The sequence below is a fragment of the Maylandia zebra genome, linkage group LG7 (assembly GCF_041146795.1).
Source record: "Maylandia zebra isolate NMK-2024a linkage group LG7, Mzebra_GT3a, whole genome shotgun sequence".
In the NCBI taxonomy this organism is placed as follows: domain Eukaryota; kingdom Metazoa; phylum Chordata; class Actinopteri; order Cichliformes; family Cichlidae; genus Maylandia; species Maylandia zebra.
In genome coordinates, this window is record NC_135173.1 from 25,432,958 (window position 1) to 25,456,720 (window position 23,763).

The window sequence follows — 23,763 nt, forward strand, 5'->3', positions numbered from 1 at the left end:
TAACTTATGACCACACTTTGGATTTTAACCATATTGCAGGTCTTGTAAATAATGTTATTGAATGATTGAAATGCTGTTGCTAATCAGCCATGAAATTAACTCTTGACATTCTAGTCTTTGCTGCATGTCTTACCCACACTCTGGTATGTTATTAATAAAATAAAGTCCCATTTCCAAAAATGTTTTGACACGACTTAAAATAGTTTAACTAAAAATGTAAAGAAAATTACATGTCATATTTAGCTTTCCCTCCCTTTTTACTCAAAATCCCCCTTACTCATTTCTGCTCATGTCTAGAACCGTCTCACACATACAAGCACTCACATGTTAGCGACTTTACACTAAAGTCGCTAACGAGTCACTAAAGAATCAGGGTTAGGGTTACTGACAGACCTTATTGTGAGTAAATACATACTGTTGCCAACACACATTAATTATCACCCCTTTTTAAAGTGAGACATTTTCTTTAACTACATTAATGTCATTTTTTGAATTATTGTTTATTTTTTAGTTCGCAAATGTTGCAACAACAAAAAAGACATTACCATCAACTTGTCAGGATTATGGAAATCTTCTAGTTATAATTTCAACTACATTCACCTCAGCTTTAGTTACACTTCTCTTTCTCTGTATTAAAAAGCTGGAAAACACTGACAAACCCACTTTCCTAACTGTCCAGCACTAAACTGCAGATAAAGGAAGCTGATGGTGCAATATCTATCATTAAGTTACTGAGTTATAGAAAGTTTTTAATTGTCTCAAAAAGAAATTGAGAAGGATGTGGAATTTGGGATTATGAATAATGACTGCTAATTTGACCTCGCATTTGCTGTAGATGTAAATGAGAATTGGTTTAGCCAATGCAACTTTATTTTTACAGAGCTGTAGGTTTGTCTCCTTGCTTTGGCATTGATCTAACATCAAGAGGCTTCATTATAAGAGTAAATGGACTGTTTCTTATATACCCCTTTTCTATTTGAGCACTCAAAGCACTTATTCGCCCATTCACACAAGCACTTTTTTTTCTGCACCTAAGTGCTGTCTTTCTAACAGTCACACTTTCACAGTGAATGTATTGGAAAGCAACTTGGGGTTTACTATATTGCCCAAGGATACCTTGGCACGCAGACTTGAGCAGGCTGGCTTGCCCTACCAACCTTTCAATCAGTAGATGACCGGCTCTACCTCCAGAGCTACAGCCAATCAAAGATGTTCAATAAATGAAAGCAGAATATTTTCCTGCAGTAGTAGCAAGGTTAGATACAGTTTTCTGCTGTGACACTGGGCTAAACCACCAGTGTGTGAATGCGAGAGTGAATGAATAGTGGCATTGTAAAGCGCTTTGGGTGCCTTGAAAAGCGCTATATAAATCCAATCCATTATTATTATTATCCATTAAACAAGTCAGAAGATAGATTTACCTGGAAGCCAAGCAAAATGCAGAGGTACCATGGTGGCCTGTCATTAAGGGAGTAAACTAAATCTATTTTTTTTCCTGTTGTCTCTTCTAGGGTTTCCTCTGTGTGAGACTCCCCAGGATCAGCTGTCAGCTGTGGCTGTTCGTCGTCTTTGTCCTTTAAGAGAAGCACAGCAAAAGTCATTAGTCATTAATTAGTCATTAATTTAGCAATAATTAGTTTAATCCACTGCAATGCATTTCTTCCTCTGCATCATTTCAGCAACTGTTTGAAATTTTAATTACTTTAAATCCCAATTAATTGTATGCACAAGTTTGAATTTATTTAGGATTTTTTTTTTTAATGTATGTATATATTTGAGCTTGTATGTATGTTTTTACATAAAAGGCCAATATACACTCAAATCTTTTAATAAGTGCTCCTGCAAATTGCTGTGAAAGTGTTACTTTCTCAGCTGGAGTTGCTTTTTTTTCCTTACAGATGCTGCCTCCAGTTGGAGCTTGTATTCCATTTCCTTAACTGCTTGCGGTAGTATTGTGCTTCCATATTCTGCCAGATGGCATTACTACATGCATGGTAGTAATGTGGCTCTGTGATCCTCTTGCTTTGCCCCTGCTTTGGCAGTTATGAATCCTGAATTTTTGTTTGTCTGTGACTTCCTGGTGAAATGCAATGCTTGTGCTTTGTGGGAAAACTGAGCTCAGGTTCACTGTCTCACTTACCTGTCTCTTTAAGTTGCTTGCCTGCTTACAAAAGACATATTCCCCTTTTACTCAACTGCCTGTCCAGTCTCCACCACTTTCTTCTTCCACTGTCCCTGGGATCCTCTGGCCTGCCAGTAACAGCTCCCCTATCTTATCTGAGTATTTATCTGTTGCTAATAACTTCTTGCAAAACACGACAGAATTATCTGGCCAAACACTGGACTCAAGAGACTCAGCTGCCATACCTATATGGCTTTATCTAAACAAGGTTTGTCTTTGGGCCAACACAAGCATGTGCAACATTTATTCATGGAGCAGCTATAGACCAAATGTGCACCGTAATTGTGACAAGTAATTCTGGCCTCAGTGACCATAGCCATTCACCCCACTTCTTCCACAGTGATTGGTATCAATTGGGAGAGCTTAAAAAGTGTTAAAGCTTTCCCTCCTATGAAGTTTTTCTTTGTCTAAAAGAAGAGTAAGACTCTTAGGCCATTTTCTGATTGCTGGGGGTTACCAGAGGTTAAATCAAATCACCAGATTACTTCTGTTCAGTTCAGCTTTTGAGGCACCATAATGTTTTTACAAAATTAGATCTGTGTAATGCTTATAAACATAAAAGAAAAGGATGAGTGGAAAACTACTTTTACCACTCATTTGGGACATTTTAAATACTTGGTGATGCCATTTGGTCTTACTAATGCCCTTGCTGGTCTATGTAAAAGCAGAAAAATGTCCAAACAATAGCATTTCTGCTCCTTCTAAAATTGCATGGACACCCTCCATGCAATTATCAGTGCTTTCTTTTTGCTATTTATTATCAGTAATTTATGAAAAAAAAAATAGTACTCTTACTAAACTGGCCTTTAAGTGATTGGCCCCAGATGGTAAGTTAAACCCATGTGGCTTTTTCTCCCAGCATCTGTGCTGCTGAAAGGAAATATGATGTCGGGAAATGTGAGCTACTGGGAGTGTAATGCTACCATTAGACAAGTGCAAATGCTGGTTGGAGGGGATTGAGCAGCTATTTATCTTCTGGAGAGGCCACAAGAATCTCTCTTACTGTACATCTGGTTATGCTATGATGGAGAAAATAGTGTAGGGTCAGAACCCCTGATAGCCTGTCATGAAAATACCCCATACAACGTAATATACAGGGAGTGCAGAATTATTAGGCAAGTTGTATTTTTGAGGAATAATTTTATTATTGAACAACAATCATGTTCTCAATGAACCCAAAAAACTCATTAATATCAAAGCTGAATGTTTTTGGAAGTAGTTTTTAGTTTGTTTTTAGTTTTAGCTATTTTAGGGGGATATCTGTGTGTGCAGGTGACTATTACTGTGCATAATTATTAGGCAACTTAACAAAAAACAAATATATACCCATTACAATTATTTATTTTTACCAGTGAAACCAATATAACATCTCCACATTCACAAATATACATATCTGACATTCAAAAACAAAACAAAAACAAATCAGCGACCAATATAGCCACCTTTCTTTGCAAGGACACTCAAAAGCCTGCCATCCATGGATTCTGTCAGTGTTTTGATCTGTTCACCATCAACATTGCGTGCAGTAGCAACCACAGCCTCCCAGACACTGTTCAGAGAGGTGTACTGTTTTCCCTCCTTGTAAATCTCACATTTGATGATGGACCACAGGTTCTCAATGGGGTTCAGATCAGGTGAACAAGGTGGCCATGTCATTAGTTTTTCTTCTTTTATACCCTTTCTTACCAGCCACGCTGTGGAGTACTTGGACGCGTGTGATGGAGCATTGTCCTGCATGAAAATCATGTTTTTCTTGAAGGATGCAGACTTCTTCCTGTACCACTGCTTGAAAAAGGTGTCTTCCAGAAACTGGCAGTAGGACTGGGAGTTGAGCTTGACTCCATCCTCAACCCGAAAAGGCCCCACAAGCTCATCTTTGATGATACCAGCCCAAACCAGTACTCCACCTCCACCTTGCTGGCGTCTGAGTCGGACTGGAGCGCTCTGCCCTTTACCAATCCAGCCACGGGCCCATCCATCTGGCCCATCAAGACTCACTCTCATTTCATCAGTCCATAAAACCTTAGAAAAATCAGTCTTGAGATATTTCTTGGCCCAGTTTTGACGTTTCAGCTTGTGTGTCTTGTTCAGTGGTGGTCGTCTTTCAGCCTTTCTTACCTTGGCCATGTCTCTGAGTATTGCACACCTTGTGCTTTTGGGCACTCCAGTGATGTTGCAGCTCTGAAATATGGCCAAACTGGTGGCAAGTGGCATCTTGGCAGCTGCACGCTTGACTTTTCTCAGTTCATGGGCAGTTATTTTGCGCCTTGGTTTTTCCACACGCTTCTTGCGACCCTGTTGACTATTTTGAATGAAACGCTTGATTGGTAAATGGCCTGTATTTATATAGCGCTTTACTAGTCCCTAAGGACCCCAAAGCGCTTTACATATCCAGTCATCCACCCATTCACACACACATTCACACGCTTGATTGTTCGATGATCACACTTCAGAAGCTTTGCAATTTTGAGACTGCTGCATCCCTCTGCAAGATATCTCACTAATTTTGACTTTTCTGAGCCTGTCAAGTCCTTCTTTTGACCCATTTTGTCAAAGGAAAGGAAGTTGCCAAATAATTATGCACACCTGATATAGGGTGTTGATGTCATTAGACCACACCCCTTTTCATTACAGAGATGCACATCACCTAATATGCTTAATTGGTAGTAGGCTTTCGAGCCTATACAGCTTGGAGTAAGACAACATGCATGAAGAGGATGATGTGGACAAAATACTCATTTGCCTAATAATTCTGCACTCCCTGTATAAAGGTGTGGATGCAAGATAAGTGGTGAGAAAAGAAACAAAGGGATCAAAGATTTTAATAATATGACTAAAACCACAGAGAGTGTGACAAGGTTGGGCGTCAGCCAATCAAAGAAAAAGAAGACCAAGTAGTCTCATTCCCCACTGTCTTGTCTGCCATGGTGGATTCACAGCCACAGAGCACAGAGAGCCACCGTAAGTTTCCTTCAAATATTTATTTAGTACATTACTACTGTGATTAATGAGAAAACCAACACAGACATGAAAATCCTTCATGACTATTTTAGTTAATGGTATAGGTGTTAGCTAACTAGCCATAAATAATGTGAGTGAAGTGGCCCCCCCACCTTCTTCAAATCCAACAAAAGTGGTATCAAACGTTTGTGCTACGTTTGTGCTGGTTTGTGCTGCAAAAATTTTCGTTTGTGCTGCTATCATTTTAAAGATATTAATAAAAATTTCTAGAGGTCATCAGAGGTCAACCAGCCCCCCCCCCCCCCCCCCCCCCCCACACACACATTAATTGAATCAAACAAAATGAGTGTCAATCAACTGTGCTACGTTTGTGCTGGTTTGTGCTGCTAAAATTGTCGTTTGTGCTGCTTCTGTTTGAAAGATATTAATGAAAAGGTAAAGGTCAAAAGGTCAACCAGCCACCCCATATTAATGGAATCAAACAAAATTGATGTCAAACGTTTGTGCTGGTTTGTGCTGCAAAAATGTTTGTTTGTGCTGCTAACATTTTAAATTTTTAATAAAATAACGTCTTGATGTGTGCTTAATCATCCAGGTAAGTAAATCCCAAAAGGTTGATTCTGTTTATCTGGACATTTTCAGTTGGAGAAACGTTTCATCACTCATCCAAGTGACTTCTTCAGTCTCAGCTGACTGCAGGTTTCCCCAACTTTATAAACAGTACACATTTGCATAGTGAAGGAAACTAGCACCACTGAATGAACAATGGGCTGAGGGGTTAGTTCCATGATTGTTAGTATGCAAATTCTTATGACCATTGATCAATGACAACTAATCAAAGCCTACTGATTAATGGCCATGAGTACCATTCACAGAAAGTGGGGAATGGCTACAATCACAGCATTGTAGGATGGTGAAAGATGTACCCTTGGGCCCCCCCTTCTCGATGGACGAAGCTGTCTCTCAGTCTGTGTGTTCTGGCCCGGAGGCTCTTCAGTATCCTTCCTGATGGCAGCAAACTGAAGACGCTGCTGAAGGGATGAGTGGAGTCACCTGTAATAGAGAGCACCTTCCAGATGAGGCAGGTGCAGCTGCTCTTACTACCCGTTGTCATTTTTTCCTGCAGGAGTCATACTTGTGCTTCTCAGTTTGCAGAGGAAGTAGAGTCGCTGTTGGTCTTCTCCACATTCAGGGACAGGTTGTTGTTGCTTTACCACTCTGCCAGATGGTTAACTTCACCCCTGTAGTAGATCTCGTCGTGGGTCAGCAGAGTAAAGAGAAGGGGGCTCAACACACATCCTTGGGGAGCCCCCGTATTCTGTGTTCTTGGGCTGGAGTTGTTGCTGTCGACCCGTACTGTCTGCTGTCTTCCTGTCAAGAAATCTAGCAGCCAGTTATACAGCAAGGTGCTGATCCCCAGCAGATCCAGTTTGTGAATGAGCTGCTGGGGAATGATGATGCTGAAGGCTGAACTGAAGTCTATGAACAGCGCTCTGACATATGAGTCTCTAGTGTTGAGATGCGTGAGGACTGAGTAAGGGGCAGTTGAAATTCCATCATCACTTGAGCATTTTGACGAAAGCGATAATTTGATTTGATGCATGACTAACCGTTCAAAGCACTTCATAATGATGGAGGTGAGTTTGACAGGACGGTAGTCCTTAAAGCAGGAGGTAGATGACTTCTTGGGAACAGTAATGATGTTGGAGGCTTTGAGGCATGTGGGAACGACAGTACTGATTTTGGCAAGGGATCTCCACACACTGTCTGGGGATTGTGTCACCACGGTCTGCAGAGTAGGCTTGTAGTCTGTGATGGTTTGTATTCCTTGCCACTGCCTCAAGTATCTCTGCTGTCGCTGAAGCTTTGCTGTAGCTGATGCCACGTGACAGGTTTGCCCTTGCTGTTCTTTGGCTCACCTAATTCCCGGCTCTGAAGGCTTGCATTTTTCAACCTTAGGAGCATTTAAACCTGACCTGTGAGCCATGGTTTCTGATTGGCCCGGACAGTGATAGGCCTGGTGTCAAGATCTGGAGGATCGGCAAGGTGCTGATCAGAATCTCTCCACTCCTAGCCCTCCTTCTCTTCTCTTTTTCCCTCTCTCTCCCCCTCTCTTCTTCTCTGCCCTGTTTTGCAGGGGCGGAACGCATGGCGGCTTCACGCCCTCGGTCCACGCCTTCCTGGATTGGGAACACCTGGGCCTCATCAGACCAGCTGGTATATTAGAAGGAGGAGATCAGCTGTTCAATGCTGGATTGTTGTGAAGGCTCTAGTCAGTACACGTCTAGCTCAAGTTTCCTGTGCCTCCGTCTCAGAGACTTAACGAGTGTTTCTTTGTTCCTAGATTCCCCGTGTTTCCCCATGTGGAGTGTGGAAGGAGTGACTGGTCGCTAGCAGAGAAGAGAGAGGTTGAACTGAGCGCGTGTGTGATTTCCCTGTTTTCCCTGGAGCCCTGCCCCTCACGTCTTGTATATAGTACATACACTTGGTGAAGATCTGTAAATAAACCGTCTCTGTTTAAACGCTACTCATGAGTCCTGCGAGTGGATCCTCTAAGCAACCCGTGACACCTGGTCTCTGTGACATCATCAATGCATTTTGGGATGTAGGCAGTAACACTTTCTGTATATTCCTTAAAGTCTGTGGTGTTGTCGTGTGTAGCAGCCTGTGGTGGAAAAGCAGTCTTGCAGTGCCTCTGAGGACCCTTCTGGCCACACCTGTACCTGCTTACGAACTGGTTTGGTGACTTTGACCAGGGGCCTGTGGGAACCCATGGCACACCTAGGTTTCCGCCTGTACTGACCCTTATGCAAAATGGAAGTGGAATTAAGACACAGTTCCAAAAGCAAACACAACTGATCAGTGCTGAGAGTGGTCCTGTTGCTGAGGTTGGGGTGATCCTGTAATCTCTTATGAACTACCTCCAACGCTTCTATGACTGGGCTGCAAGTGAAGACAGATGTAACATCTCTCTCTCACAGGTTATGTTTCTCACTCTTAGGGAAACATAACCTGCACAAACAAAATAATTTGCAGGACAAATGTTTGACATCAATTTTGTTCGATTTGAAGAAGGTAGGGGGGCCAATTTCACTCACATGTGTACTGTTTATAAGGTTGGGGAAACCTGCAGTCAGCTGAGACTGAAGAAGTCACTTGGATGAGTGACAAAACGTTTCTCCAACTGAAAATGTCCAGATAAACAGAATCAACCTTTTGGGATTTACTTACCTGGATGATTAAGTACGCATCAAGATGTTATTTTATTAAAAATTTAAAATGTTAGCAGCACAAACAAACATTTTTGCAGCACAAACCAGCACAAACGTTTGACATCAATTTTGTTTGATTCCATTAATATGGGGTGGCTGGTTGACCTCTGTTGACCTCTAGAAATCTTTGTTAATATCTTTAAAATGATAGTATCACAAACGACAATTTTAGCAGCACAAACCAGCACAAACGTAGCACAGTTGATTGACACCCATTTTGTTTGATTTAATTAATGTGGGGGGGCTGGTTGACCTCTGATGACCTCTAGAAATTTTTATTAATATCTTTAAAATGATAGTAGCACAAACGAAAATTTTTGCAGCACAAACCAGCACAAACGTAGCACAAACGTTTGATACCACTTTTGTTGGATTTGAAGAAGGTGGGGGGGGGCAACTTCACTCACATCCATAAATACACTGATCAGTGTGCTGCCCTGACATTAGCTTTCGCTCTGAAATTTGACAGACATTCTGTCCATATTTCAGCAGTCATTTTACTCAGTTTGCTCCGCTGTTGGCAGTAAAAGCGCATTTTACTTCACCTCAGAGCCCTCATTCTGTATCACAGCATTGTGACTCAGGGGCATCAGTACATCACACCTTAAGTCACTGTGGAGGCGTGTGGTTTGTGGCTCAGTTCTAGGGGAGGGATGGACCAGTGTGTTCAGTTTTGTGGTGTCGGCTGGAGAAAGAGTGTTTAAAAAGCATTATATAAACTGGATAAACTGTCTGGGTTGTTGCTATAGCGTTCCAAAAACTTAGGCATGTCACGATGGATCCGTGGTCTGCTCAGCCAGTGGAGGTGCAAGCCAAGATAGTGACTGACCTGGTGGGGACACAGCGCCATCTTCTAGACAAGCGGCAGGAACAGTCCAAGCGGCAGATAAGGCTGCTCAAATGTCTGCTTGCTTGGGCTGGCTCCTCACTACCGCTGTTTCTGCTCCCCAGAGTCCGAGCATTGACGCTCCACCCAATGGACAAGAGGGAGCGGAGACGTGCTGGGCACCCGAGAATGAAAAAAAAAATGGCCTGCATTTGTATAGCGCTTTTCTAGTCCTTAAGGACCCCAAAGCGCTTTACACTACATTCAGTCATTCACCCATTCACACACACATTCACACACTGGCGATAGCAAGTTACATTGTAGCCACAGCTGCCCTGAGGCGCACTGACAGAGGCGAGGCTGCCGGACACAGGCGCCACCGGGCCCTCTGACCACCACCAGTAGGCAAACATGGGGTTAGTATCTTGCCCAAGGATATTTGAATGCTCACTGTGGCTGCTGCCTCTGGTAGAAGTGGCAGCTTAGAGCTTAGCCTTTAGGTGGTTGTTAGGAATTGCTTTCTCAACATCCAGCAAATCATCATGGACCGACTGGGACTCTTGCATGAGCATCACTGCTATTGGTTCCTGGAAGGGGAGATGGGGGTGAGAGGTTAGCCATTCGCCTACACTAGGAGGCTCCACAATTGAGTAGCCTGGGGGAAGCTTAGCTGTTGAACATGCTGACACTGATGCAGCTTATGGAGGGGTTCCCAGCATAAACAGCAGAGTCAGTTTGGCTGTCATCAGCCAGCAAGTCTCAAGCTGGCCATAATGCTGGCTAAGGATCACCTTGCAGCAGGGAGCTGGCAGGGACCCACAGCTGATGGCCGATCTCAGCCCCAAGGAGGCCCTGTGGTGCATCCCCATTGCAGCCAGTGGAGTCCAACGTTTAATCACACTTCCACTTCTGATATCTCTCCACGGTCCTGGCATCTAGCGTCTTTGCACCTGCTATCATTAATGGAGGTCCCATTGAAGGCATTGGCATGGACCTCATTGAGCAATTTCACCAGCATCCAAGCAGATAGTGCTTTTTATTATTTCTGGTTGCAACACAATATCCCGAAGCAGTGCCACTGTGCACCATTTCTACAAAGACTCTATTTTTGACTGGTTTTGATCACATGGTTGCAGTTGTACATAGTAAAACAAATAACAATACAAAAATTTGCAGTTCTCGTTATATATTTGAGAAAATGTCCATCCTTGAATTTGTGAATATTTTTTCTATAAATTTAAATCACAAGTATGTGAACATTTTTTACACGCAAGCATTTCAAATTACAAGTTCATATTTTTTCTACACATTCTCTCCTTTTATTTTACAAGCTCTCACATTTACAACATATTTACCCTCATAGTAATGCCAACAGACAGTCAGGTCAAACAAAAGGGGTGCTGAGAGTGAACGGGTCCAACCACCTATGCTGCCAAAGTTTGTTTGGATTTAGAGAACATTAGTATGGACCTAAAATCCAAAATGAAAAGTGTCATTCACAAAGTCCTCTAAAATAATATGAAAACCTGGAGCAGCTCAAACAAGAAATAAACCGCAGTTTAACCTCATTTAACACAAAGCTATAGCGACATTATATTGCCAGATGTATTTGCTCGTCTGGCTTCACAGCTGTATGAACTTGAGTGACAATCTGTTCTTAATCCATAGGATTTAATTTCGTGTTGCACAACTCTTTGCAGGTATAACAGCATCAACTCTTTTGGGAAGCCTGTCCACAAGGTTTAGGGGTGTTAGGCTGTTAGGTTTGTTAGGTTTTGGAGTGTTGGGTTTAGGCTTACAGTCTCCACTCTAATCCATCACAACTATGTTCTGTTGGGTTGACGTCAGGACTCTTTGCAGGCCAGTCAAGTCTTTCCACACTACACCAAACTTGCTCATCCATATCTTTATAGACCTTGCTTTGTGCACTGGTGCAAAGTCATGTTGGAACAGGAAGGGCCATCCCCAAACTGTTCCCACAAAGTTAAGAATATGAAATTTTCCAAAATATCTTGAAATGCTGAACCATTAAGAGTTCCTTTCGTTGGAACTATGGGGCTGAACCCGGCTTTTGAGAAAAACCCAACTCTATAATTTGCCTCCACCAAACTTTATACATGGCACAGTGCAGCCAGATAAGTACAATTCTTCTGGTAACCACCAAAGCTAGACCTGTCCATTGCATTGCCAGATTGAGACGCACAATTTTTACTCCAGAGAACATGTCTCTACAGCTCTAGAGTCTAGTGCCAGTATGCTTTAAACCACTGTATATGATGCTTTGCATTGCACTTGGTGATGTAAGGCTCAGATGGAACTGCTCTGACAAGGAAATCCATTGCATGAAATTCTCCATGCACCGTTCTTGAGCTAATCTAAAAGCTACATAAAGTTTAGAGGTCTGTAGCAAATGACTCTGAAGTGGTGACCTCTGTCCATTATGCACCTGAGCATCAGCTGACGCTGCTTTGTGATTTACAGTTTTTTCTGATTGCTTAAGCACATTTATTGTAACTATTGGCTAATTTTGCAAAACTCTTCACACAAATAAGAAAACCTGTCACCCAATAATCAAAACATTGTAGTTCTCTTGTAAAAGAAAACACAGCTAGATTAACTCTTCACACCTTCGTAAAAATGGTGTTTCCGTATCAAACAGTACACACAAGCCATCATCTACTAAGCACACAATGCGCCAACTGCACACTGATGGTATGAATACAAAACACATCTGGCTTTTGCTTTCTCTGTGCACAAGGTAGGCTATGTCAGTTTGAGCTCATACTTCTGTCATAGATCCATAAGCATAGAGGGATCCAAACTTCAAGTACTGGTGTTTATTCAAACACATCAAAACAAACACAAGTGTTTATTTCCAAGTATAGGATTATTTGCAATCGCCATAATGACTATATGGGTTACTTGGTCTGCAGTGAACATGCTTCCTCTGCCCCCAGCATCTGGTCATCTAGCAATTCTGTAAAGTAACAATTTCAGTATTTTTACATCAATGGTATTGGTGTGTTTCTCATTGGCATATGGCAGTGCTACAAATCTTTGTGCGAAGTGACTATACTCACCGATTCTCATTTCAAGATGTCCTTATGGTACTTGCTACAGTGTAGCGGCTCGAGTTAGGCTGGACCCGTTGGCCAGCTACCCTCAGGGTCATTCCACGGTTGATTACATGGTCCACTATTGTAGCTCTGATGTCATCAGTGATTCTATTTCTTACTCTTCCTACCCTTCCTCTCACCCCTCCTCATCTTCCTCTCCTCCCTCCTCGTCTTCCTCTTGCTCCTCCTTGTCCTTGTCGTCCTCTTCATCCTACTTCTTCACCTCCACGTCCTCTTCCTCGGCCTCCTCTACTTCTCACTCTTTCTGCTCCCTCCATTGTACTCCGCACACACAGCTTACCTGTATTATAGTGCTTAGGCTGATTGCAAAGTGAACTAATTATCTAAAAAAGTTTTCACATGTGAAAGTGTGCCAGACAGTTGGCAAATTAGTGTTAATGATAGCCATACATGTGTATACTTTTGCTAGAAGTGTGTTGGAAATTTGGTAATTGAGTGTTGTGCAGTGAATTGTGCCTACAGTTTTGCAAAGTGTGTGTTACAAAATTGCAAACTGAGTGCAAAGCAGTTTTTGTGCTTTTAGTTTTGCAAACTCAGTGAGTGGTTTTGCTATAAGTCTGAATAGTTTTAGAGATTGTGCTACAGGAATCACAGTTAGGGTTTAAGCATTCAGAAAAAACTGTAATGTGGAATACCACTTTGTGGATGTTTTTCCCAATCGTTTCCACTCTGTTATATATTACTAACAGTTGACTGTGGAATAATAGTATGAAAATTCCATGACTGGACTTGTGACACAGGACATCCTACCACAGTATCACACTGTAATTTGTTGAGCCCCTTAGAACGACCCATTCTTTCACAAACATTTCTAGAAGCAGTCTGCATGCCTAGGTACTTGATTTTGGATTAGAATTTCATTTTTTGATAACATTTCACTTGAACTCTCAAAATGAAGTCCATACAGATGTTGGAGCATGTGAAGAAGGCCACCATTAAGTGAAAAAAACACCATCATTGATAGCTGATACAGGGAGGTTTGAAAGCCTCACCTTTAAACCACCAGTATACCTCTTGCCATTCTGGCGAGATACTGTAGCTTAATTGTTGTCTCATCTTACCCTAAAAATCTTCTCCAGAAAGCATACACTTCAGTTGTGATTGAAGGTATTTATACTGGAGCAGGGGCTTCGTTTTTAGTCTGCATCTTTCCAGTTTAATGATGTTAAACTTTGTAGATCATAGAGCTTCACTGAGTCAAGCTCTAAGAATAATGCCGCCTCCTTAAAATTTTCAAATTCATCTGAGTATTTATTGAACCAGTGAGTTCTTTCAAAGAAATCCTTTTCATTCTTGCAAAGAGAAACTACGAATTCTATTCAATCATGATGCACTAATAAAAAGTTAACAGGCCTTAAACCTGCCAAATCAAAAGACACTTGAGAACCTTCAGCATATTTATTAAAATATCTAAGTGAGTGTATGTATATATATATGAGCCTGTGTGTATGTTTTTAACCCTGTATGGTTTAAAGAAATCCAATATAAATTCGAACTTGTCCACCTAATTCTTGTTTTTTTTTTAAAAAATGCATTAAAGATGTAGAATTCAAAGAAAGAATTAAAAGCCCCAAACTACCATGACATACATGCCCATAATGAGTGTACAGAAATGTCTGACCTTGTATATCATGTTATACAATCTTTCTAGCTTCCTTCTTCTTTTACCAGTCATAGTCCCTTCATTTAGAATCTCACCACTTTCACCTTTGCAATTCTAGCCTTATTTCTCTCTTGCTTCCTCCTAGCATGCCTTCCCTCCTTTCTCACCTTTTGTGTTCTGACAAAAGTGGCACAGTTTTCACCCTATTGGGCAACATTATGAGATGAAGTCATTTTGAATCTGGCCCCCGACCAAACAGGTATGGACATGTCATTCATCTCATTCATTATGTCATTCATTATCATCTAGTGATTCGGTCAATATTTTACTTCTAACACCTCTCCTTGTACAACATTCCCGCCCCGTGCGCCAACAAAAAAGAAAAAAAAGAAAAGAGAGAAAGACAACCCAACCAAAACAACCAAGGACAAAGCAAAGACACTATTGGACACTGTTGTTATGGCGGAATCTTCATGAAATCCATCCATCCATCGCTTTGTCAGTGTACTTAATCACTATGTATTAACAGGGTCTATACTATTGCAACAGCATTCTTTCTACGTGCTTCACATATTAGAACCAGAAGGTTCTAAAATTCACTAAAGTCTTCATCACTAGGTCCACAGTGGGACACAACTGTCTTTGAAACCTGCTGTGTCTCAGAGGTTGTGCTCTGCACTCATGTCTGTGAAGGTTCTCAGTCATCCAGGTCATCGTAGTCAAAGGAGCTTGCAAAGAAAAGCGTCTGGACTTCTTTAAGTTGCCTGAAGATGTTTCACCTCTCATCCGAGAAGCTTCTTCAGTTCTAAGGTCAAATGGCGGAGAGTCCTAGATTTAAACCCAGTGGGAATATCCCCCCAAAGAGGGACAAAAGGACCCCCTGATGATCCTCTAATCACATGAGTCAAGGTGTGAAAACGGGTGTGGGTCACAATCAGCCAGAGTTTCGGGTGAGCTCATTGTGAAACCTGGCCCCACCTTATCATGCGATTTCCTGAAGTGAGATGGCCCAGGATGTGAGTGGACGTTAAGGAGTCTGGGGAGGGAACTCAAAACTGGATTATAGATGGCAGACAGTTGGTGTCGTAAACCACCGCCTCTGTTCTAAGATGGTCGCTCACAGTGGACATAGATGGCTTATTTCACTCCTCTTTCAAACCATCTGTCCTCTCTGTCCAACATGTGAACATTGGCATCCTCGAAAGAGTGACCTTTGTCCTTAAGATGCAGATGGACTGCTGAGTCTTGTCCTGTGGAGGTGGCTCTTCTATGTTGTGCCATGCGCTTGTGAAGTGGCTGTTTGGTCTCTCCAATGTAGAGGTCTGGGCATTCCTCGCTACACTGTACAGCATACACCACATTGTTAAGTCTGTGTTTTGGAGTTTTGTCTTTCGGGTGAACCAGTTTTTGTCTGAGCCAAAATCAGCTTTTAAGTGAAAGGATAAGACAGGTCCATTTCACTATAGATGCCATCCAGATCAAGATCAGCCAGACTCTGCAGGAACTGGAAACCCTTCTACCCTCTCCAATCTTAGAAGAGGTTTACAAGTTTGTGGACAAGGCTCAGCAGGCCCAACACTCTAAAGCAGGGGTGTCAAACTCAAATACACAGTGGGCCAAAATTCAAAACTGGAACAATGTCGCGGGCTAACATTAATATTTATTGAAAAAAAATCTTCCTCCAGATATAAGAATCAATCTTTTCTTATTGACTCAAACAAGTTTTGCTGAAAAACTGAATATGGAACAAGCAAAGCTTAATACTAAACAAAATATATATTAGCTGTATAATACCAGTAGGCCAGCTCTAATAGTAATTTGGTATGGCTTCGCGGGCCAAATGTAATTACACTGCGGGCCAAATCTGGCCCGCGGGCCAGAGTTTGACACCTATGCTCTAAAGGAAAAGAAAGACAACACAGAAAATTTCACACCTTGCTTTCAAAAACACACACTCCTCATTCTGAACCTACACAACTCAGAGAAGAAAACACACCTGAAGACAGGAGAAATGGGTAAAGATCTTTTCAGACCGGAATCTCACTGAACCTGAAAAGAGAGTATTAGCCAAAGTACTCAATTTTGCCATTTCTCCGCAACAGTTGCCCATAGTGGACCTCATCACAGCCACAGAAACTGCCATACAGATGAATAAATTATCACCGACAGAAGCAGAGCAAATCAGGATGAAAGTCTCAGCCACCCTCTCCAGTGCCAAAGTCCCTCCGTCCAACCTCACAATACAAGAAAAGTAGGCCGTCGCTTCCCTGAGCAAAGACCACAACATCACTATTTTACCAGCTGATAAGGGAAGATACACTGTGGTCCTAAACACTACAGATTACCACACAAAGATCATTACTCTCCTCAGTGACAACAATACCTACGAAGCCTTAAAGCGAGACCCCACAAGCAGCTACAAATAAAAAAGAAAAAGAAAAAAGAAAGTTATAGCTTGCCTTCAAGACCTTGAAAAGGACAAAATCATTGACTGCCTTACATATCACCACCTTTACCCAGGGGATGCCATACCCTGCTTTTACGGACTTCCTAAAATCCACAAGGAAGGTGTCCCACGTCAGTAGCATAAACTCAGCTACTTACAACATTTCAAAACACCTTGCTACCATCCTTGCACCTCTCGTGGGGAACACCCCACACCACATCAAGAACTCCACCGAATTCACCGACAAGGTCCAGAAACTTACCCTGAATCCAGATGAAACCATGGTGTCCTTTGATGTAGTCTCTCTCTTCACTTGCATACCCACCACGGAGGCAGTGTAGACTGTCAGAAAACGACTACAAAAAGACAGCTCCTTAGAAGACAGAACCAACTTCACACCCGATCAGATTTTCACACTGTTAGACCTCTGCCTTACCACAACATACTTCAAATACAATGAAGGCTTCTACAGACAAAAACGTGGCTGTGCCATGGGCTCCCCTGTGTCACCTATTGTAGCCAACCTTTACATGGAGGAATTGGAAAGGAAGGCTCTTTCAAAGGAAGAGTACCCAGCCACTGGTACAGATATGTAGACGACTCCTGGGTCAAAATCAAGACACAAGAAGTGGAATCTTTCACTGCGAACATTAACGCCTTGGATAAAAACATCAAGTTCACTAGGGAAGACACAAAGGACGACTGTTTGCCTTTCCTGGACTGCGCTGTGCACATTGAAGAGAATGGCAACCTCAACATCGAAGTTTACCGGAAGCCCACACACACGGACCAGTACCTCCTCTTTGACTCCCATCACTCTCTGGAACACAAACTTGGAGTAATTAGGACCCTACACCACCGGGCAGAACATGTTCCCTCTAAGCCTAAAGGGAAAAAGAAGGAACACACATATGTAGCACTCAAAACATGCGGTTATCCTAATTGGGCGTTCATAAAGTCAGCAAAGAGGCACAGAAAAGAAGATCAGACATCAGCGAGGGAGGATAAGAAAGACAGACGCAACAACATTGTCATCCCCTATGTAGCCGGTGTATCAGAAAAACCTAGGAGAGTTTTCTCCAAGCATGACATCCCGGTGCATTTCAGACCCAGCAACACACTCAGACAAAAACTGGTTCACCCGAAAGACAAAACTCCAAAACACAGACTTAACAATGTGCTGTATGCTGTACAGTGTAGCGAGGAATGCCCAGACCTCTACATTGGAGAGACCAAACAGCCACTTCACAAGCGCATGGCACAACACAGAAGAGCCACCTCCACAGGACAAGACTCAGCAGTCCATTTTGGATCTAAAGGATAAAGGTCACTCTTTCGAGGATGCCAATGTTCACATGTTGGACAGAGAGGACAGATGGTTTGAAAGAGGAGTGAAAGAAGCCATCTATGTCCACTGTGAGCGACCATCTTTGAACAGAGACGGTGGTTTACGACACCAACTGTCTGCCATCTATAATCCAGTTTTGAGTTCCCTCCCCAGACTCCTTAACGTCCACTCACATCCTGGGCCATCTCACCTCAGGAAATCGCATGATAAGGTGGGGCCAGGTTTCACAATGAGCTCACCCGAAACCCTGGCTGATTGTGACCCACACCCGTTTTCACACCTTGACTCATGTGATTAGAGGATCATCAGGGGGTCCTTTTGTCCCTCTTTGGGGGGGTTACTCCCACTGGGTTTAAATCTAGGACTCTCCACCATTTGACCTTAGAACTGAAGAAGCTTCTCGGATGAGAGGTGAAATGTCTTCAAGCAACTTAAAGAAGTCCAGACGCCTTTCTTTGCAAGCTCCTTTGACTGCTCTGCACTCATCTCGTCAAACAAAGTTGACACCTTGTTGTGTGAATGTCACCATTCCATCAGTCTCAACCACTCAGTTGCAAACCCATCTGTACCACATTTCCTCTCCAGCAAGAAGCATCTTCAGACATTTGCTTCAGTTATTATTTGCTTCCATCTAGTGGCTCTCTTCCTGTAACCCAGCATCTACAGATAACAGAAATACATATGACTGGATGTGGGTAAGCTGTTCACGTCAGGGTCAGCTGAACAAATCTTCAGCTGTTGCTGCATTGTTTTTATTTGTCTGGGTTTTGAGTCACTGAGTCAGATTTCTCACTTTAATGTTTAAAATGCTTTTCACTCTACAGACATCTCAATATTAACTGCCAAAAGTCTATTTGATAATGTTTTTAGGTTTGTTTATTATGTAAGATGCTACTTAATAAAATGACTATACACTACATCCTTTCAAAACTGAGGCAAACAATATGCTACAAAACCATGTCTGGGTTTTGATATCCTCTCCAACCTCCACCCGGAGAGGGTAGAGTGCCCACTCTGGGTCAGGTTTGAGTTCCTGCGCAAGTAGAGGAGTTTAAGTATCTCAGGGTCTTGTTCGCGAGTGACAGGAGAAGGGAGCGGGAGATAGACAGCAGGATTGGAGAAATTGCGAATACAAGCAGCGGAAATGGGCTTCCTCCCAAGGGTAATTCAGCCATCTGGGAGGGGCTCAGAGTAGAGCCGCTGCTCCTCCACATCGGAAGGAGCCCGTTGAGGTGGTTCAGGCATCTGATAAGGATGCCTCCTGAGCTTCTCTTGAGTGAGGTGTTCTGGGTATGTCCCACCTGGAGGAGGTTCCAGGGCAGACCTAGGACAAACTGAAGAGATCATATCTCTTATTTGGCTGGCCTGGGGACACCTTGGTGCCAAATAAGCTGGAGGAGGTGGCCGGGGAGAGGGAGGTCTGGGCTTCTCTGCTTAACTTGCTGTCCCCACGACCTGGCCCCGGATAAGATGAAGAAGATGGATGGATGATTTTGATATACTGAGTTAGATTTTTCATTCTCCCATTAAAAGTAATCTCAACACTGTTTGATCACATTAAACAGCCAAAAAAAGGGTCATTTTAATACAGTGCCACACCACTTTTGCTCCAGAGCTCTTGGAATACATTAAAATTGGATTTAGACGACAATAAAACAAGAAGTTAAAGAGACAAGTGAGCTATTCATAGATAAGCTGATTGTTTATTTAACGTTTAACCTCAACCGTTAAGCTATGTACAGGAGTTGCCTGATGGTCAGGTGATCAAGTTCTGCCAAGTGATCGTGGACTGCTGTTAGCTTCTTCAGCAATGTGCTAGTATTGTCTCAATTGACCGACTAACATTAGCTTTCCTGATTCTTCTTCACCACAGGGGCTTTCTTTACTTGCATCCTTGATGCACAACGCCTCTGTCAGTGCGCCCCAGGGCAGCTGTGGCTACAATGTAGCTTGCTATCGCCAGTGTGTGAATGTGTGTGTGAATGGGTGAATGACTGAATGTAGTGTAAAGCGCTTTGGGGTCCTAAAGGACTAGAAAAGCGCTATACAAATGCAGGCCATTTACCATTTATTTACTTGATCTCATACCTGAGACGAGGCAGTTGCTTTATCCTTAGCTCAGCAGATGCTCAGTTAAAATGCTGTTTTCTACCAGAGTTGGCTTATCGTGTCCATGCATCTCACTATTGTTCCCATTGTGCTGGCTGTAGTCTCTGGATCTCTTGCTTTGATTGCACCAGGTGCCAGGTACTTCTCGGTCAGTGTGGATATTGGTCGTCTGTTAATTCATAACTACTCATGGGTTTGGATGCCACAGTACACTTTTTATCAATATGTCCTGGTTCCACAAGAGGACATACTGATGAAAAGTGGCCTTGTTGAGACAGGTGATGTCCGAGCTGTTATTACTTTAGTCGTGTATCTCTTGCTCTTCCAAGGTGTGTGGGGGTGTGTGCATGTGTGTGTGTGTGTTGATTTTCCTTCTCTCAAAGTGACTTTGTTGCTCAAATGAAATATCACATAGGATCATAAATGTATTATAAATCCTACAGACTCAAGGGACACAATAATCTTATAACACTTGTTTTTAGCATGTTTTTGCCAGATAACTATTGTAGAGGTTAAAATTTAAGAGAAAAATATAAGTAGACCTTTCTTCCAAAAAGGCTAAAACAAAACTTTGACAATTGTAGATGCGTGTTGTGTACAATGCACTTTAATAAAACTAACTTAAAAGAGAGACGTGAAATGAAGATGTGATTTTCCCCAAAGGAGGAGGCTTTGATATATAATACAAGGTTAGCTAAATATGATAAACAAGGCCCAGTTTTGCAGATGATGACAGATTCACGTGCTTGCCCATCTGCAGTGGAGTTTGTTTATGTTCCAATTTTCTTTCTTCAGTCAATTGCCATGGGTAGGAAGAGGAAAACATCAGCCTTAAAGTCAGCTGTGTACACTTGAACACCACATGCAGTCTAAACTTTTTTTTCCCCATTTATACACAAACAGCCATGGAGTCCGCTCCACTTACATATCCCTCCTTTTGGGCAACACATGCACCCTTTGTTGATTTCACATTCCAGAGTGGCTTACATTTAGCTCTTAGTGCTGTATTGAAAGGATATCACACTGTAGCTCTTTTTTAACTCTAGTCTGCTAATATAAGCAAACATACAACATTGTCAAAATCTTAAGTAGTGACTCTGTGTTATTATATGTTTTCCATTTGTCTTTGTGACAGAGTTGGAGTCTTATGACACCAAAAAAATCAATCAAGATCAGCCGGTGCGCCGAAAGAAGAAAGAAAATCAATGTGGAAACTTTAGAGCAGATAAAGACAACACATCACTTACCCCAAATGCAGGATTGTCTGTCCCCTGGTCATTGAGTCCAAGCTCTATTGTTTCTTCTGTCGTGAGATGCATTGTGGAAAATCAGGCAAGGTGTTGTAAACTCCGCATAAATACAAAAACACACAAGGTGGGAGTAAATCTCTAACTGAGCACAGAAATAAAAGGGACAACATTAATAAAACATTTCCCTAGTTTCGCTAGGAATGCTGACTATCGCAGTCAGAAAGAGAACGGCTTAGTTATTTTGTAATCTCCTCTTTGGCTCTGAAAACTTTCTGGACTGCTGCTGGGTGAGTGTGAGCTCTAGTTACTCTGACTTTGGGTCATGTGCCTGCTGTTGTGTGATGATGGACCTATTGAGAATAGCGAAGCAAGTTTGTCACATGCATCTTTATTTACACATGAATCATACTGTTATCAAATATTTGCAGGTGAAATATTTAAGGAATTTAACAAAGTGGCAGATTTCAGCTTTTGATGTTCATCTTTGGATTGGATCCATGGATACCATGTTTCCACTTGACACATTACGATACCCGACACTAATTGCAACTGTATTAAAATAAATCACAAATCATTGTATTTTGCTCACTGCACTGAGGCAAAAACTTAATTTAAAAAAACTTTTGAAACTTACTGTGACGCACAATCATCTTTCCTTATAAGCAATATAATTTATTTTCTCCTAGAATTGTTTTTTTGTGGTCTATTAATTTGCAACAGCTCAGTGATAAAGAGATTGACCTCGAGTGCTATCATGAGCAAACTAGTTCAAAGACGTTACATAATTATGCATTTTACGTCCAACATGGAAAAATTAAGTGCTCACACAACAATAAAGCATTTCAGAAGCTTAAATGCAGATTTCTGTATTTCTCCTATAGAAACCTTGCCTTCTCTAACTAAACACCTTATAACTAGACTTGATTCTGCATTTCTCATTGTAACAGTGCTTAACAAATTTATTTGACCACCTCTCGTAAAACAAGAAAACTTAAATGTTTTAGAAATCTATCTAAACCTTTTTTAAAACTAAAACTAATATTGTTATTTATTAGGGAAAACAATGAACTGGAAAATTAATTAATCACCCATAACATTCAACCACTAAAGTTACTTTTTTTTGTTTTTTGTTATGCAGAAGCCAGACAACACACACCATCCAGCCATCCATCCATCTTCTTCCACTTATCGGGAGCTGGGTCACGGGGGCAGCAGCCTAAGCAGAGAAACCTAGACCTCCCTCTCCCCAGCCACCTCCTCCAGCTTGTCCAGGGTAACACCAAGCGTTTCCCAGGCCAACTAAGAGATATAATTTCACCAGCGTGTCCTGGCTCTACCCTGGGGCCTCATCCCGGTGGGACATACCCGGAACAGAAGCATCCTTGTCAGATGCACGAACCTCCTCAATTGGCTCCTTTCGATGTGGCAGAGCCGCTCTAGAGTACTTTGAGCTCTACTCTGGCAGACTCCCTAATAGAGAGGCCAGCCACCCTTTGGAGAAAGCTAATTCCTGCTGCTTGTATCCATGTCACTACCCAAGGCTCGTGACCATAGATGAGCTTGGGGATGTAAATTGACTGGGAGAGGAGCTTTGCCTTTATGCTCAGCTCTCTCTTCACCACGATGGACTGGTACTATGTCTGTATCACTGCAGCCACAGCACCAGCTCTCGTCTCCCCTCACTCATGAACAAGACACCAAGATACTTAAACTCCTCCACTTGGGGCAGTAGCTCATCCCTGACCCAGAGTGGGCACACCACCCTTTTTTGGTGAGGATCTTGGCCTCAGACCTGGAGGTGCTGATTCTCATTCCGGCCGCATCACATTCGGCTGCGAACCGCTCCAGTACGAGCTGGAGTCCACCACCTGATGAAGCCAACAGAACCACATCATCCACGAAAAACTGAGAGGATATTCAGAGACTGGCCAAGTGGAAGCCTCCCACCACCTAGAAATGCTTTAAAATTGTGCAATAAAAATTGTCACTTATTTTGTTCACAAAAGAATTGTGAACAGAATAAGTTAGTAAATTTGGGAGACAAACATCCTCTCTAATTTTACAAAGCATATATTTACAGCTGGATCTGATGACCCTGCAATAAAAAATATGTGCAGGTTTCTAATTATATTGCCCAAGGGAAGCATTTAGAATATAAAATGCATCGATGTCACCACTGAACCCTGTGGAACCCTGTGACTAACTGTTGAGTGTGAGCAAGACTCTATTTACATGCATATACTGGAATCGATTAGATTGATATGATACAAACCATTGGAGTGCAGTACCAATGGTGTTTTAATCTCTGTAACAAAACTCTGTAGTATACTGTGGTCAGCAGTATTGAACGTTGGTCTAGTAGAACAACCACAGAGATGACTCCACTGCCAGAGGCCATAAGTTATCATTCATATCCTTTACTATTGCTGTTTCTGTGCTATAATATACTATAAATCCTGATTGAATAAACCATTCATTAATGTTGCTGTAATTAATGATATCTGTTGAACTGATGTGAATTTCTTTATGGTTTTTCTAATGGTTAAGATTTTGTTTTTGTTGCTAGTTAAACTTGGCTACCTAAGGTTATTCTACGGTGGCTGGGAAGTGCAAATCGCAACAAATTAAA

At 42.1% G+C, this 23,763-nt stretch overlaps 1 protein-coding gene across 1 annotated transcript in view; it reads right to left on the reverse strand.

Moving 5' to 3' along the window:
- Positions 1-21,432, reverse strand: part of si:dkey-106n21.1 (solute carrier family 23 member 2) — a 73,221-nt gene extending 51,789 nt beyond the window's left edge. The window contains exons 1-2 of the mRNA XM_014409091.2: positions 21,132-21,432; positions 1,422-1,574 (exon numbers count right to left, since the gene is read on the reverse strand). Coding sequence (XP_014264577.1) covers positions 1,422-1,574; positions 21,132-21,203 — 225 coding nt within the window. The 5' untranslated portion in view covers positions 21,204-21,432. The remainder of the gene's footprint in view (positions 1-1,421; positions 1,575-21,131) is intronic.
- Between the last annotated feature and the right edge of the window lie 2,331 nt (positions 21,433-23,763).